At 43.8% G+C, this 16,732-nt stretch overlaps 8 protein-coding genes across 8 annotated transcripts; 3 read left to right on the top strand and 5 right to left on the bottom strand. All coding sequences in view use genetic code 12, as the record gives it.

Annotated features, from left to right (window-relative positions):
* Positions 1-32: 32 nt before the first annotated feature.
* Positions 33-2,066, bottom strand: YME1 (i-AAA protease; the record flags this gene model as incomplete). Its single annotated transcript, XM_002619666.2, has 1 exon — positions 33-2,066. One exon carries the CDS (start codon positions 2,064-2,066, stop codon positions 33-35), a length of 2,034 nt encoding a protein of 677 aa, XP_002619712.1.
* A 480-nt stretch (positions 2,067-2,546) lies between these two features.
* Positions 2,547-4,733, bottom strand: BRN1 (condensin subunit; the record flags this gene model as incomplete). Its single annotated transcript, XM_002619667.2, has 1 exon — positions 2,547-4,733. The coding sequence occupies one exon, from the start codon at positions 4,731-4,733 to the stop codon at positions 2,547-2,549; it is 2,187 nt and encodes a 728-aa protein (XP_002619713.2).
* Positions 4,734-4,978: 245 nt separating this feature from the next.
* On the bottom strand, positions 4,979-6,085 carry FOB63_000822 (uncharacterized protein; the record flags this gene model as incomplete). The annotated part of the gene is made up of 1 exon (XM_002619668.2): positions 4,979-6,085. The coding sequence occupies one exon, from the start codon at positions 6,083-6,085 to the stop codon at positions 4,979-4,981; it is 1,107 nt and encodes a 368-aa protein (XP_002619714.2).
* A 251-nt stretch (positions 6,086-6,336) lies between these two features.
* Positions 6,337-7,146, top strand: FOB63_000823 (1-(5-phosphoribosyl)-5- ((5-phosphoribosylamino)methylideneamino)imidazole-4-carboxamide isomerase; the record flags this gene model as incomplete). The annotated part of the gene is made up of 1 exon (XM_002619669.2): positions 6,337-7,146. The coding sequence occupies one exon, from the start codon at positions 6,337-6,339 to the stop codon at positions 7,144-7,146; it is 810 nt and encodes a 269-aa protein (XP_002619715.2).
* A 530-nt stretch (positions 7,147-7,676) lies between these two features.
* On the bottom strand, positions 7,677-8,600 carry RPB3 (DNA-directed RNA polymerase II core subunit; the record flags this gene model as incomplete). Its single annotated transcript, XM_002619670.2, has 1 exon — positions 7,677-8,600. One exon carries the CDS (start codon positions 8,598-8,600, stop codon positions 7,677-7,679), a length of 924 nt encoding a protein of 307 aa, XP_002619716.2.
* A 435-nt stretch (positions 8,601-9,035) lies between these two features.
* Positions 9,036-9,464, top strand: FOB63_000825 (uncharacterized protein; the record flags this gene model as incomplete). The annotated part of the gene is made up of 1 exon (XM_002619671.2): positions 9,036-9,464. One exon carries the CDS (start codon positions 9,036-9,038, stop codon positions 9,462-9,464), a length of 429 nt encoding a protein of 142 aa, XP_002619717.1.
* A 1,465-nt stretch (positions 9,465-10,929) lies between these two features.
* Positions 10,930-13,521, top strand: FOB63_000826 (uncharacterized protein; the record flags this gene model as incomplete). Its single annotated transcript, XM_002619672.2, has 1 exon — positions 10,930-13,521. One exon carries the CDS (start codon positions 10,930-10,932, stop codon positions 13,519-13,521), a length of 2,592 nt encoding a protein of 863 aa, XP_002619718.2.
* Positions 13,522-13,694: 173 nt separating this feature from the next.
* On the bottom strand, positions 13,695-16,481 carry GYP2 (Gyp2p; the record flags this gene model as incomplete). Its single annotated transcript, XM_002619673.2, has 1 exon — positions 13,695-16,481. One exon carries the CDS (start codon positions 16,479-16,481, stop codon positions 13,695-13,697), a length of 2,787 nt encoding a protein of 928 aa, XP_002619719.2.
* Positions 16,482-16,732: the final 251 nt, after the last annotated feature.

Here is a 16,732-nt window from a genome sequence, read left to right on the forward strand (position 1 = left end):
ATGACCATGGGTATTTACATAGAAACTTTTTTTCATGCTTCGGCAAGAGGCACAGGCTGAGTAGGTTCATTTATAACCTCTAATCGGCCACTCCCAGAAGACTTAATGACGGTGTTGCTGATGGTCTTTGGTTTGTTGATTGGTTCTCCCTTGACGATTTTCTCCATCTCCTCTTTCGTCAAAGTTTCGTATTCCAATAAGCCTTCGGCGAGTCTTTTCAACTCTGTTTTCTTTGCAGCGAGCATTTTGCGTGTTCTGGATTCGGATTCCACCAAGAAGCTCCGCACCTCGTTATCAGCCAAATCTCTGATTTTAGGAGACCACGATTCCCAGTCATCGCTCATTCTCACAGGCCCAATAACATCACTCATACCATAGGATGCCACCATGGCCCGTGCCATGCCTGTAGCATTCGCCAAGTCAGAGGAACATCCACTGGTGACATTTTCTGGGCCATGGATCATCTCCTCAGCTACTTTACCGCCCATACAAACGTCAAGGCGCGAGAAGCATTCTTTCTTGGTCATATCGACCTTGTCCATTTCAGGTAACTGGAATGTTACACCCAATGCCCTTCCTCTAGGCAAGATCGTGGCCTTATATAAGGGGGTTGCAGCTGGAGAGTACATAGCCATGATGGCATGTCCAGCCTCATGATAAGCTGTGTTTTTTCTTGCCTCTTCTGTAATCACCATCTTCTTCTTTGCGGCGCCCATCAAAATCTTGTCCTTGGCCCATTCAAAGTGACTCATATCAACGGCAGGTGCTGAAAGCTGAGATGCATGCACGGCGGCTTGATTCACCAAATTCATCAACTCTGCACCAGATAATCCTGGTGTTCCTCTTGCAATAATGGTAGGATCGACATTTTCGGCAGTTTCGACGTTTTGCATGTGATGCTTCAAAATATCAACACGACCTCTAACATCAGGCAACTCTACAATGACTTCCTTGTCGAAACGGCCAGGTCTGGTCAAGGCCTTATCCAAGGATTCTGGAAAGTTGGTTGCTCCAATGATGATTATACCTTCAGTCTGCGAAAAACCGTCCAACTCAACCAACAATTGATTCAAAGTTTGCTTAGCATATGCCTGGTCCTTTGGGTTACGCTTTCCTCCAATGGCATCCAACTCATCGATGAAAATGATGGCTGGCGCCTTTTCACGCGCCTGGCCGAATAACTCACGGATACGCTTGGCACCCACACCAACATAAAGCTCGTCAAATTCCGAACCAGACATGAAGAAGAAGGGAACACCGGCCTCTCCTGCTGTCGCACGTGCCAATAACGTCTTACCTGTACCTGGAGGACCGGTTAACAATACACCTTTGGGCAACTTTCCACCCAAACCGGTGAACTTGGAAGGATCCTTCAAGAAGTCAACAATCTCCTCCAACTCTGCTCTAGCCTCATCACAGCCGCAGACATCTTTGAACCGTACTGTGGATTGGGAAACATCGACAGACTTGTCGACAACTTCCGAGTTGCGGAAGATGGTGCCGTTTTCGACCAAGTAGTTGAAGGCGTTCGATGCTCCATATGTGAGAAGCGCCACTGGGATCAACCATTTGAGCCACTTTGACAATATAGTGAGTCCGGACTCGGACACAATCACGTGGACAGGTTCAGTTCTCGAGCCCATGCCGTAGGAAAATGGCGAGTGACCTGCGTTTCCTGCCACAGCAGCGTTAGTGCCAGCAGCCAAATCACGCGTCACTTGCTCTGCCTTGGCCCTTTTGCCCACCTTGTTCAACGCCTCAATGTAGAGTTGCGCACACTCCGGATTGGAGGCGATACCGGGGGTTTCAAAGCGCTGCACGACGATCTGAGGGTAGTTGGTGGCAAGTAGCCGCTTGTAAAACTCCGCCTGCACTTCAGCGTTGGAAATGTCCGAGTTGGCCGCCTGTTCCAGCGCCGAAAGCATCGACATGGTAGAACTGGACATGTTCCTATACGTGGTTCGGCGCACATGCCATGCGGACACGCCCAAAGCCAAGGGCCGTATGTATGTCGGCCGGAGGATCCGCGCTGGCGCCCGGGGTATGATTCTGGTCAAACTTTGCATTTGCCGAGAAAGTAGTTCAGAAAGCGGAGGCGTAGATGGAACAGGTGCGAAGTGTGTAGAAGGTCGTGCGCGGCCCAGGTGCGATCATGCTAGCGAGTACCTTGCCTTGTATGGGCATACAAGAATATATCATGAAGCTTGACAAGCCGAGATACGACATCTCGGGAAGAAGCGGTGCATATTGAAGTTGAGCTCTGAAAATCTTATCGACGAAAACGAAAGCATTTCAGGCACTGGGGGCCGATAATTATCTCAGCCTACTGTCGTTTGTAGATACTTTATTTGCTCACTTACATGTGCCATAATATTGAGCACAATTATGCGTCTAGATTGAAAATTACGAAAGATATTCTCTTGGACGCTTTGGATCTGTAGGGAAGATGGAATTCTATTCTGACCATAAGTAGTGCAAAACGTACCTTTAATCAAGTAAACCTTATGTTCATAACTATACAACCCGAAATCTATACGTACCTGAAACTAGAATCCCTTGATCAAGAGATCATCGTGGGCATCTGTTGCCGCAATAGAGAGCCCATGCTCATTCGCCAAATGCAAGAGACATATAAAACAGAAACTGGTCGAAAGGTCCTTCTTCTCTTCAGGACGGTACATCTCGCTGATAGTCTCAACGACCTCTGTAAACGTTTTCTTTCGATCCTCTTCCAGTTGTTCTTCAGGACTGACACTTTTCTCCTTCTCGTTCTCCTCCTTTTTAATGGACTTCCATAGATTATCCTTGAGAAGTTTGACGTCCACTCTCTTGGCCACTTTGGAAAAATTAACATACTCGGGACGCGCTTTCCTACCCCCAGTAACAAATTGACTGCCGTTATCATTTTTCGTCTCTTCCTCTCCTCCAACCGTTCCATCTTCTCCACCCAAAACATCATTAAAGTCGATGCCACCGAAATTATCGTTGTCATAATCTTCCATTTCCGCTTGAAGGAACGATGCGGCAAGTTTTTCTTGTCTGGCTTCCTCTTCCAACGCCTTCTCCTGTTCTAGATACTTCCCTGCAAAATAGTTCTCGTCGGTGTATGCTTTATCGTTCAAATTAGACTCATTTGAGTGGTTCTTTGAACGTTTGGAAAACGTCACGATCGATTTTTTCGGCTTGAGAAACAAATTGACCAATCTTTGCGAATTGAATTGGATATCATCTGGAAGTACATGAAAGTCATCTATTTTGCATTCTTCAGGCCTCTTGGAGATTTGAAACGGATTCTTGTGCTTTTGAAATATATTTTCAAGGAAATCCTCCTCCTCTTCTTCGAAAAAATTGATGGTGATATCCTCCTTCCTGATTCTCTTAGGAGCAGTTTCGGGTTGAGGAGTTTGTCCTTTCTTACTTAGACCATCAAGGTTTTTACTTTGTTTAAGAGTTGTGACTTTCCAATGTTCTGGTCCTCTCCAATTAGTTCTCATCTTCTCGTCGAAGTATGCCATTAGATCTTGATCCATTACCGTAGCTGTCGTAACTCCTTCATCAAATTGAGTATCATCGTAGGATTTCAACACATCTTGTGCTTTTTGGATTTCGTTCTCAATATTATCTAGATTCACATCTTCTCTCTTTTCGTCCTGCGCTTCAAAATCCATATCATAGTCGTAGTCCGGAAGATTTTCTTCAGGCGGAACACTGTCGGCTAAATTTCGTTCCTCTTCTTCGTCTGCATTTAATCGATCATTCACATCACCAAGTACCGTTTTTGCCTTATTGACATCGCTTAATGCAAGCTTTAATTCCAGAATGGAGGGACAAATGGAGAGAGTTTCGAGTTCTGGACCAGACGATACGAACATGTTTCTTAACTTCAGAAAATCTATACTTTTCTTATCCACATCCATATCGTCTTGCTTTGATTCCGATTCACTTTCTTCGTCTGGATTCATCGAGTTTGTTGTCGCATCAAATACAACTCTTCCAGAACTGTCAATGTTTAATGTATTCAAAAGTAAGCTTTTTGCACCTCCCTCATCGAAATCGGCCAAAGCTTTTTTGAAAAGTGGATCGATTGCCAATTCTTGATCTAGCTTCTTGATCTTCAAGGCGTCAAAGCTCACCAAAGTGGATTCCACTATGCGATTAACCCGTCTTTCTTTCTTCGAATTGGCGGAGTCTTCGGCTTCTCCATCTTCTTCACCTTCCTCTTGTGCATCCTCAAGTTCGATCTGGCCTTTTTTTGTTGCTAAACCACTCAATAATTTGCCAGTCTCGGAAGCCGCAGACTCCACTCTGCTCAGATAGATCTTTACACAGCCATCAAGTGTGGCAGAAGCACGCTGAAAGTTGATGTTATCACCGTCTTTGATGACATTCATGTCATGGAAGTAGTCAATCAACGCAAACTGCCAGGAGTTTTTGGTTGTGATCTTGTTATCTGTAGAAAGCTTGATCCATTCCTCAAAATTGGACATAATGGTGGATCGATTCTCGTGAAAGTGGATGGCATCGTCGGCAAAGGAAGAGTTGGCATCTTCTTCGTCTCTTCCAACAAACATATCTCCTCTACTAACATGTCTCGTTCCAGATGGTTTTCTCTTCGTATTCGAGACAGATCTTCCTGAGATCACCCGACCTTTGTTTGAGAGGTCATGAAGAACAGCACTGGACTTTCTTTTTTTCTGGTCGCCAGATCTTTTTTTGGGTAGGACCGACGTCATGATGAAAAAGGGTGTTGGCTCTGTTTATGTTGCGCGAGTAAACATAACATTGATTTGCACCTCCGCAAAAAAATACCCACACAAAAAAAAAGTAACACTTCTAGACTTGACGAGAACAATGTAAATATTCAATACTTGTGGCTAATTCTCTCTTCTTTTAGCTTTATGTAGCTGCCTTTACATGCTCTTCGGAATCTTTGTTCAGTTACTATACATTATTATACATACATCCTATGCTCCTATGCTCATTTTCTCCGTCTTTTCTTTCCCTGGTTGTTGACCTTGTCGATTTCCTGCTGTGAAATACGCAATCCATTTCTGGTGGATTTTCCCACAGAGTGAATCTTAAGTCCACGGTCTCTAATTCTGCTCTTATGTCCCTTACCCACACCTAAACGGTCCGTAACTGGAGTCACACCTTTGCCTATATCAATGTTTCTCAACTCGCCCTTTTTCACTTTTGAAAGGATGATTCCTGCCTCACGAGCTTCCTTTTCGTACTTGGCCACTTGTTGTTCTCTATTCTTAATCAAAGTCTTCCTCATGTTCATAGGCATCTTCTCCAACTTTTTACGAGCCGTGGCATTAGTAGAAGATACTTCACGGATCCGCTGATCAAGGATACGCCGTCTGGCATTGCCAATGGGTGCATCATAATCTAGTGTTTGCATAGTTAAATCTGCTCCAGAATACTCCAAGCTATTGGCCAAAATGTGCGATTCGCTCAAGAGCCTTTGTAATTTCAAGTCGTTTTCCAAGTTCTCCTCATCTTCCTTGGCAGCTTTAGCCTGTTGCTTCTTGGTGAGTTTCAGGAGCTTTCTTTCCTTTTCTTCCATTTCTAAAAGCGTAGGTGCTCTTCCAGAACGGGCCACCTTCTTGTCTCTTTTATTAGAAAGCACAGGCGTTGAGTTCTCTTGAGTAAGTTTGACCACCTTGACTTCATGTTCACTTTCTTCACTGCTGATTTCACTCTCACTGTCACTGTCCCTTTCATTTTCGCTAACACTGAGATCGCTTTCTGATTCTCCATCGAATCCATGGAATTGCGTCTCATCTTCACTTTCTTCAGACTCAGAGCTTTTTGGCGCAGATTTGTCTTCAAATCCCATTGACTCAAGGCTGCCAAACTGTGCCTCAAAGTTTCGTCTCTGGATTTCCATTGCTTTTAGGTAGTCATCGTCAGCCATGGTGAAGAGAGGCAGACCGTGAAATTTTCGCGATGCGATATTCAGTTTCGATGTGGAGTATTTTCCCGAAGAGAACAGTGACATCTTATAGGGTTCAAGACCAATAAAAAAAAAAAAAAAGCAAAAGGCCAGGAACATGTTCAGAGTCAATATGTTCGATAACATTGCCTACTTCATTCCAAACATTGCACTACAGTTATTAAAACATTTTACCTCACGTACTGTAGCACTACATCTAGCATAACCATAAAAAGAATGCAGGTCCATTCATTTCATGAGAAAAGAACATATCTGGGACAGGACTTCTCTATGTTCAAGATGTTACTTGAAGAGAAATCTACATTGGCCTCATAGTTGTGCCTGCACCACCTTATCAAGTATGTTAAAGCCTATCTGAGTCATATACACTCTTCCCCATGACTAGATTCAGAGGCTGCATCGATATCCACGCAGGCCAAGTCAAGCAAATCGTCGGTGGCACGCTTACTCAGGATGATACGCAGGCCCTGAAAGATACCAAAGAGAATTTTGTTTCGACGAAGCCAGCTTCGTATTATGCTGACCTCTACAAACAGAATTCAGTCGAAGGCTGCCATGTGATCAAGCTTGGAAGTAACCCAGCGAATGATGAAGCCGCTAGACTAGCATGTATTACATGGCCCGGACATCTCCAAGTTGGCGGTGGCATCAACGATAGCAATGCATTGCAATGGTTGGAGCAACATAAAGCTTCGCACGTCATTGTAACCAGCTGGCTATTTTCACAAGATGACGGACGTACGGTCTTTGACTGGGCCAAGCTTGAAAGCCTTTCAACTTTGGTGGGCCGTGACAGGTTGGTGGTAGACTTGAGCTGCCGGAAAGTTTCAGAGTCGAAGTGGGTAGTGGCTATCAACAAATGGCAAACTCTTACCGATAGCGAACTCAGCGCAGAATTTTTGGCTCGGGCGGCAGAATACTGTGCCGAATTCTTGGTTCATGCAGCCGATGTGGAAGGTCTTTGCAACGGTGTGGATGAAGAATTAGTGACGAAGTTAGGCGAGTGGTGTCCCCCACGATTCGAGGGGCGCATTGTTTATGCTGGTGGTGCTCGGCTGATCACCGATTTGGACCTCGTATCTCGTTTAAGCGGAGGAAAAGTCGATTTGACTTATGGAAGTGCGTTGGATATTTTTGGCGGGTCGTTAGTACGGTTTGAAGATGTGGTGCGATACAACAGAGCATAAGATATTCGTTCCAACGCTTAAGAGAAATATGTTGAAAAGCATAATGTCAGAAAAATTGATCAAAGCTACGAGAATGATAGAATAGAGTAGGGGCACATGCTTTGAATAGAATAGAGTCGTATAGTGAGTACTATTCGATGCAAGTATACGCCGAAACTACATGACGATTAATAATCATATGAGCTCAGAAGAATGTATCTCTCAATAAATATTCAAAGTTCCGTGGAGCTTGGAAATTTCATTTTGATTCAAGTTACTAATCAAATTTCGAAAGGTCTGGCCCTAGAATACAACGCAAGAGTAACGATTAAAAGAGCACACTGTAACTGATACTAAATCAAACCTATTCAAGATTCAGTCCTTGTAGTCACTACACAGAGTTGCATTTCTCCTGCCACAAGATGAAGTATCCATTCTAGTAAACCATTCACGACAATTTACAAAGTCTTGCAGCACCATATTCTACCAAGAGAGAATACACACATTCATCGCAACAGTTTTACATGTCTTCATTATTTTCTATATTACACTCACCACGCCGAACTGCCAAAACCTTCACCATATGAGTATCCGTTATCCGGCGAATTGTTACCACCTGGTGAACGGCCATAGGTGGTGAATCCACCTGTAGCGGCATCGTTTGCTTCAACTGTGTCTTTGTTCAACTCGACAGCAATACCGGCAAGTTTCAATTGCAAGGTTTCGATTCCACGCACAACAACTTCGTTAGGAGCCAAACTACCCACCGTTTCGACATCCACATAAAGGTTTGCAGGCTTTGCATTGTAGTCAAATGGAGCTTCTGGGTCTGGAGCTTCTTCCCATTCGCAGTTCGCCGACTTAGGCCATTCAGCCTCAGCGTCGTCTTCATACCAGAAGTCCGTGTGTTTCAACTTGTTCCAAGGATCGTACTCGAATCCGATCGCCGCACATGGCGACCATTTGGCGTGTTCCTTGGCTATACCCTTCTTGGCGATACATGTGAGACGAAGCTCTTGGTGTTTTCGCAATTTGCAAATCAAAGGTCCCCTGTGGGCTGGATCACGGATCACCGGGTCTCCCAACTTGGAACCATTATGGAACTTGGCCAAGTCCAGCGAATACACGTTCATGGTGCTGTCAGAGTCACACTTGGCTGTCAACTCTAACTTCACAGAACAGTTGGGACAGTACTGATCACACGTGCAATCCCTCGAGTATGACAAGTTTTCTATGCCTTCACTATTGAGAGGTATCAAACCCAAACGGTGTGAAAGCAACTCATCTGCCAACACCGACGTATTGACGTCGATTTCAACCAAATCTATCGCCAATGTTGGAACTTCCGAAAGCATGGTTCTCCGCAATGAGTTTGCCACAGAAAGATCCACGCCACGCAAAATGAAGTCCACATGGTCTCGTTCCGTCTGTCTGATGGTCACACGAGGGCCAGATTCCGCGCTGTCAACTTCCATGGTTATAGAGTGGAGTTGGTTTTGATGGTTGATGTTTTTTCGAGACTGGGCAGGAGGCACGGATGTGGCCTACGACTGAAGAAGAACGTGTAGCTGGACCAGCGTTTCCTGTTTTATTTCAGTGACTCAATTGTTCTCTTCAGTCTTATTACACTAATTACCTTGATGTAAAGAGATTGTTTACAGTTGGAAGCTTCATCAATCCATGCCCTGAAAAATGGTGTAATGGTCACGTGCCAAATATAACCAACAAAGACATTGGGAGGTAACCACTAGAAATGAAAATGACTGAAACCGTCTATGGCATAAGTTTTACAGATCTATAAGTATTCTGAAACATATATATGAGTATAACGATTCATGTCGCACCAACAGTCACATTAAGGGTAACTACTACTGCTTGTAAAAGTAGCGCGAATATCGTTCTTCACCATCATGACGGCAAACATTGCAAAAACTACCGTATATCCGATTCCGGATTTACGCTTTGAGCAATCCTTTTTCAGGTCGCTTCAGACATACGCTAACAAGAAGGCTGGCATCAACCATACGCTTTCGGAAAAAGAACTCAAGTTAATGGGAGTAGATGAAAGTGCCGAAGATTTGAATGTCGAGGGAAACACTCTTCAGGCTCCAGTCGCCCCACTTGCTCCAATAACGCCCAGTGTTGTTGCATATGCCGTGATTAAGGACCAAATCATTTTACCTCTCCTCCAAGGTTTTCTTTGGAGCGGCTTTTTGTTGTGTCTTGGCCCTGTTATGAGGGCTATAGTGGCCAATGGACAAACATGCGGCACGTGGCTAGCACAGATGGTAGGGCTCGGAAGAAAACCAGTATACGGACGTGGGTTTACTACAACTTAAGGTCAGGGATTGCGTATGACCAGGGATTGCGTATGACCTTGGGGGCCGGTTTCCATAGGTCGATACGGTAATATATAAAAATACGGTCCTGCGCCTACTGTGCCCGATTATTAAGACATAGGCTGGTACAATAGGTGGAGGAATTCAATGCAATAAATAAGAAAAAGCAGGTCAATTTTTCGTCGGGGTTGTGGATTTATCTTCAAGCCGTTGAATATATGAACAGGCTGTGGAACATTTTAGTGAATAACACATTCGGGAGCGATACGAGGATAATCTAGATTGGCTGCAATGGTTTATCGTGTCGTGAATCTTAAACGCAATTGTCCTTGGATTTTCCTGCAACACTCTGTTTCTGGTTTATGTCTGCGGCTGTTTCTCCATGTACTAATAATGGTATGGGCGGATCCCATCAACAATTTTTTTTTCACAGTTATTCTACACTGATATTAGCTAGGGAATACGTACTGAAACGTATGGTATGTCACTGTCACCTCAAGACCTCCGAAAGACCAACTAAACCACTTTATCACATCAGTCTCCACACGATCTCAATCGAACGTGGAATGTTGTGGATTACGTAGGCACGTAGGATTAAGGTCAAAGCGTCACTTTATGATCCAGACAATGTTGAAACACTCAAAGGAGGGAAACATTGCCCAACAAAATGGTAGTCAACACTTGAAGGTATTTTTCCCCATTAAATCGTGTACAGCATAAATAACATAGAGAATCTGTGATTTTTTTCAGCTTTCTAATTTTATTTTCCTAAACAGTTAGGCCGCCAATCAACTACGTACATCAGAACATTTTTGCAGAAAAGTTGGATGTTCGAATGTCTAGGGCTTCAATGAACAATAGACGTGTATAGTAGGCACAACCAATTTCTTCTCATGTACTATTGCATGCCTCACATACATGGAATTCAGAATATTTCACATTCACAAACGGAAAACACCAACGCAATTTAGCATATTTCCATGACAATGAAGCACAAAAACAATAAATTCATTACGGTTTGTAGCTTGAACCATCGTAATACTAGTCCCACCTTTCGTATCTATTCATGTGGAGCAGAAAAAAGATTCTGCATCTCTTGCTTCCAGAAACTGCGCTTGCCAAAAGACAGATGATTGTCCTGCATCAGGACCGTCATGCCTAGCCACGAGACACTTCCCAAGCCTAATATTTGCAAATGCTTGGGAGAATATAATCGGTTCACCGCTTGAATCGCGAGCAACAATTCCTTCCCTCAAACTTTATCTGGCCCAGCTCCTCCCGTTTCGCCTAAGCCCCTTCCAAAAGTCGTGTTGTGCCGAATTCGGTACGATCGCGCGTATTGCGATAACCAACGGGAGAACAACACTATTGCTTTGACCTTTCGGCCTGCCTGAAAAACCCAACCGATTTCTCTTCGCTTCTCTTCCCTGTTACGCAAAGGATATTTTTGCAGTTGGCCTAGTCAATGTTCAGAAGAAAAACCCGAAATTCAACTGCCTACACCGGCGTGGGTCAGGCAAACAATGCCGTCCAGCAGCCGAACACAAATGCTATGGCAGCAGCATTATCCATTGGCGAGAATTTGAGAGAAACCCAGCCGGCAAAATACGGTAAGTCCCGGACCCTGTCGCTTAAGAACCAGGCCCACACCACTCGCTCTGCTGGCAGTCTTTTGAAAAGAAGTCCTTCGGTACAAGATGGTGGATTCCGGCCACCGGTCACGAGAACTTCCAGGGCTGGCTCCAATGCCTCGAAGCGCAATACAAGTATGCTGTCCACTGGCTCTACAGGCAAGCGTTTAGTGTACAGTGTTGATGATAGTTTCAACGACTCGTTGTTAGAGGAAATGGGCAAAGAAGCAGACGTCCACTACTCTAACCGAGCCAAGATGGAGGACGTGAAACTCAAGCATAGACCTGCCGAAAAGCCTCCTGTCAAAATGGTCAAAAAATATATTCCGACTCCCAACGGAATCAAGGTTGTGGAGGTGCCTGAATCTTCAATGCAGCAGGAGATTGCTCGCTCAAATTCAATGAGATCAGGAATGTCTATCAAGCGCTCGCCTCTGATGCAGAAGACCCCGCGTTCAGCATCCATCAACTCCACTTCGCGTCAGCCCACACATAAAGTGACTCGCTCGACAGGATCAAGATTATCTTCATTAGTTTCCCCTCCTAAAATCGAAGAGAAAGTGGCCGAAGAAACCCGTGAAGGAGCCATTGACTCAGCAACAGAGAGGCAACATGAGATGGACCAGCTTCAGAAACTGATTGAAAGTGAAAAACGATTGGCTGAGGAATTGGAGCGCAAACGCCTTGAGTATGAGCGCTTGAAACAATTGAGACTAGAGAATGAAAAGAAAATGCAGGAGTTGAAGAAACTCGAGGAGGAGGAAGAAGAGGCTGTGTCACGCAGCATGTCCCCAGTTGCGGAACAAATTCCTAAGGAGCACCCAATTCCAAAACTTGCAACCGACATTCCTGAATCCCGGGAGAAAAGATCAGACATCACAGTGGAGCACAATGCAGTCGAGAATAATGCAAAAAGTATAGAGGTTCAACACAACGACAATGACATGAAGAAGATTCTGCATGAAGAGAATAATGTTCAGAAACTTGAAGGGGAAGACGAAGAAGAAGAAGAAGAGGAAGAAGAAGAGGACGTACCTATAAAACCATTGCCTATCATTGTCGATGAGCTTGAAGTAAAGAAGAATGAGGGGGATACATTGAAACCTAGTGATGACCATCAAGACGGCCATTCCAGCTTGTATTCACTTGATGCTTCAAATACTGAAATTGCAGCTACCTCATCCCTATCTGAAGCTAGTGATTTGGATAAAGTTTTGGAAAAGGTACTGAAACTGAACAATAAAGCGGGTGGCGAGGATGAGTTTGGCATCGAGGAAGTTGAAGACACTGATTCCCCCAATCTCGCGCACCATCTTAGACCTGTTTTTGACCCAGTAACAGATGATGTTCCTGCCATATCTCCTACTTTCGATCCAGTTCCAGAAATTATTGAAGAGGGCTATACTGACTTGAATTTAACTTCACATTCCCCACCAAATGTTGCCAGTTCTCTCCAATCCATCACAAGTAATGAATCACGGAGCAAGCCCATTAAATCTGCGATGAAACAACCAAAAGCGACATATTCGAAATCCCCTAAGAGTGAAAACGAAAGTCCAGCACATCAAGCATATCTCTCCTTGACAACGGCAGAAAATACAAGGTTAAACTCAAAGTTATCCAACTCTCAACTTGGTGACGCCAGTGACCTCCCACCAGAACATCATGTTAATCCTCCAAGATCACCTAACACCGTGCAAAAAAGAGTCTCTCAGACATTACGGAAGCAACCAAGTGGTGCTATGTCAGGTGGCATGGCGGGCCGCTCCTTAAGACCTGCATCACAAGCAGACTTCCATCAACCACGTACACTTGCAGCAAGCAACGGTGGAATGAGTGCAAGAAGTTTCAAGACGCAACCACAACCAATTGCGCCGCATCCCGCATTACAACCAAATTACCAGTCACCTTCCAAATTGAAGGCAGCCGATCTCTATGCCAAGGCCAACAGTCGACCAAGATCGGTTTTCCAGCCTGTTCAAAGGAAATCATCATTCTCCAAGAATGCTGATCAACAAGCGAAACCAGAAGCTGCAAGGCCCGTGTCTCATATTCAGCACAGGACTACACTTAGGGCACCAGCGTATTCTAGTCCTTCGGCAAGACCATCTTATGAGCAACTGTTCGCTGGAAACTCGTCGACAGCTCAAGAAAGCAATGGCGGATCGCGCTTCAAATCTCGTTTAGCTGACTCCGATGATGAGGATGCTGGTCTCTCTCATTTCAAGGGTGGAGAGGGTTTCTTGTCTCGCTTTAGTGATTCAGCTGACGATCTAACAAAACACAGTAATGTGAGTGGACAAGGATCTTCAAATGATTTGGCACAAGCACCCGTAACTTCGCTTCGGAAAAACGAGAATGAAGCACCTAAAGAAGGAAAACACAAAAAGAAACGTTTCTTGAAGAAGCTTTTCGGCAGAAACTAAATGAAGACAAGATTTAACCTGCCATATTTCGTTCTTCATCTTTACGTACATTTTACATGCCGACATTTTCTAATACTCTTAATGATTTATTTTTTTTCTTTGATATTTTAGAACTGTTCAATAAAAGTTTCGTGCCTAGAATAGTTAAACACTGTTACTGAGTAGACAATTAATTAAGTTTCAAACTCAATGAGGTTCTTATGGTGAGAATGAGCCTCATTGCCAGATGCTTGTTGTTCAGCTTTGTGGAAATTTTCAATTTGTCTCCTGTCTGCTGGAGTCTTGTGCACTGGGTCGGTATAAACCTGTGCCTCGGCACCAAGCAAAAGATCCTTATCATTATCGTCAATTTCGGTGATTCCAAAATCATCATCTCCGTCCTCATCATCTTCCAGAGTTTTATGAGTCTTTGATGATTTTTCTGAAGAGTTATCACTTTGTGAATGGGCAGCAGAATCCATACGACGGCGAACCTTTTTCGCAACTTCTCTTCCATCTGCTAGAAGCCCATCAAACATATCTCTCAAATTGCGCATTGTTGCCACTTTGGAGTCCAATGGCTTGTCGATATGGATTGATTGCCGCAAAGTAGTACTGAAGAATAACTCATATGTCTCATCGGCAAGTACAACCATCCGGAAGGTGGGAAGGTTAAGGGTGACAGGTGTGTTTGGATTCAATGCTGCATTATGAGAAATAGAATTGTCGACAGCTAACTCTTCAATTAGAGGTTTATCCTCCACAGGTACAGCATATTCAAATGCACGTTGAATGAATGTGCTTGCTGCTGACAAATATCTTTCAAGTTGCATATTCTCGATTTTCTTCTTGTCTATATCGATACTGGATGGAATTGCAATATTTCCCTTCTCTGCAGAGTGTTGTTCTTGTTGCTGTTTGTAGATTTCATCAGCAATGGCATTTTCGATAGCAATTTCAGTAAGAGAGTCTAAAAGGAGCCCTTCTTTCCATGGGGTTGTAATGTGAAGCAAATCTTCAGAAATTGTCAATATACCTTCGCGATCCACAGCGTCATTTTTGCTGTAAAGGGCAAAAAAGTTAGAAATTGAAGAAAGCAAATCTGTTTCCATTAGGGAATCCAATCCAGAAACTAAATTCGCCAACGAGAGTTCATTTTGGTGATCGATATCCCATTTGTTGAACAATCGTTTTAAGAATTTGTCTTGTTTCTCTGCATATTCGTCAACAGCTTCGGGCTCAACCCAATCACAAATTTGTCCCATAAAGATTTGAAAAGCCTCATAATCCATCATACTAGAGCCTGATCCTACAGTTATGGTAGATTGAACAATAGTGTAGAATCGGTCATAGATCAAAGATAAATCGTCAGGTGTTAAGTTTGCAGTCTTGGGTAAGTTACGCAATTCCGTTCTCTTGACGAAGGTGGTGATGTTCTGGAAAATGGAATCTCTATGCTTTGCTCGATGCTTCTCAATAGTCTCATCGTTGATAACCGAAAATTCTTTGAAAGCTGTTACCAACAATTCTTGAAACTTTGTCACCAGAGCATATTTTGCATTTCCAGCTGTAGGGTGAGCGGATTGATCCAAAGTGTGGAAATAATCTTTTAAGATGGAAATAAAAGTGCCATCGTCCTCGGCCTGAAGCAATTCCTCTCCATTCAATTTCAATATTGCCAAAGCCACTTGAAATAACGTTTTCGGGCCCTGCAAGAAAAAAACATCAAGTATTCTGAAAGCAAACACCAATGGCATGGAGGTCAAATACAACGACAAGAACCAAGGCAAGGAAATGACCGAGAGTTGAATGTCGTGCTTATTAATATGTGACCATAGCATAGGCATGGTGTCTGCAACCAAAGATTCGAATACTCGTTGGTCGAGTAGGGTGCCATACATTGTCTTTGAGTAATATCCTGGTACGACGCGATCACAAAGAACATTTAAGCACCAAAAGGCCTGCTCTTCAGACATGTATATAAGTAAGGCTGCCACAACAATGTTCATTGCCTGACAGTAACCAATGTCGGGGTTTTTCCAAGAGTACGCAGTAAGAACGCGGCGTAAACGTTCAATGCCCTCTGAATCTTGATATGCTGCATACTCGGGTAATGATCTGTTCAAGTCCTTGGATATTTCTTCGATAGCCACAGAATTCTTGTCTTTATTATCTTCAATTAGCTTCAAATATTCATTTTGGTGATCAAGTCTTAAAAACATGGAACCACAACATAACTCCCAGATTTCTCCCCTAAGTCTGTTTGGCAATCCAACGCGAACAAGCTTATAGAACATTGGGGTTTTGATCAAGGAAAGGTTTCTTCCATCAGCCCTGAACAAGTCAAACCACAACTTCATTTTGGACCTATCGCGTGATTCCTTGGCATTACCTGGGAACTTGAAAATAATGCCCAACCCTCCAGGCGGGATCGATTCAACCTTTTCTGTGGAGACCTTGTTTTTCGCCAATAAGTACTCCGAGTAACACGTTTGAATAAATGGGTGCAACTGCTTTACATTAGGCAAGTTGTTTCTCAAGGCTGTTTTGAGTTGAGACGAAAACCTCTCTGAGTCAGACCGGAGGCCCACCAAGTAGAGCTTTATATAGATCCGTGAATGTGTAGATAATGCTAAAGCAAATCCATAGGAGCTTGTAGGGAGCCGCTCAACTTTTTTGATTGTAGACAAATGTAACGTAAAAGAACAGTTCCGACGGTCAAAAACGTCCCTGAAAACCAAAAAATGTGGAGTTAGATATAGTTTTCCTTGTGGATAATTGCCATTCTTATAAACTTCTTTCGTCGCTTCGGGTCGATAGCTCACTTCCACAGCCAGCTCAGACAATACTCTTTCTCCTTCTGGGAGATTGAATTCCCGACAAAAAAGCTGGTCTTTGGTGAGACCCAGGTCAGATTTACGGTCAAGGACCTGGTTAAACGTAGAAACGGCCTTCTCTTTGAGATTGTCAAAGAAAGCCATCTTCAATTTATGCAATTGTGGCTACCAGTGTTAGCGTGATTAGAACAGGATTGACCGGGTATTGGAGCTGTGGAGGCACGGGTCTATATTTAAAACGTGGGGAAACAAAGATTTGCAATGGCTTACAGACAAAAAATAGAGAGAGTCGGTTGAGCCGACGTATTCCTGAACTCCTTTTTATCGTAATTGTTTCAATTCGACTATTTTGAGTGGTGTAAAGTCATCCAGTTCCGCTCATGGTGGACTTAAGA

Source organism: Clavispora lusitaniae (genome assembly GCF_014636115.1).
Source record: "Clavispora lusitaniae strain FDAARGOS_655 chromosome Unknown tig00000003_pilon, whole genome shotgun sequence".
Taxonomy (NCBI): Eukaryota; Fungi; Ascomycota; class Pichiomycetes; order Serinales; family Metschnikowiaceae; genus Clavispora; species Clavispora lusitaniae.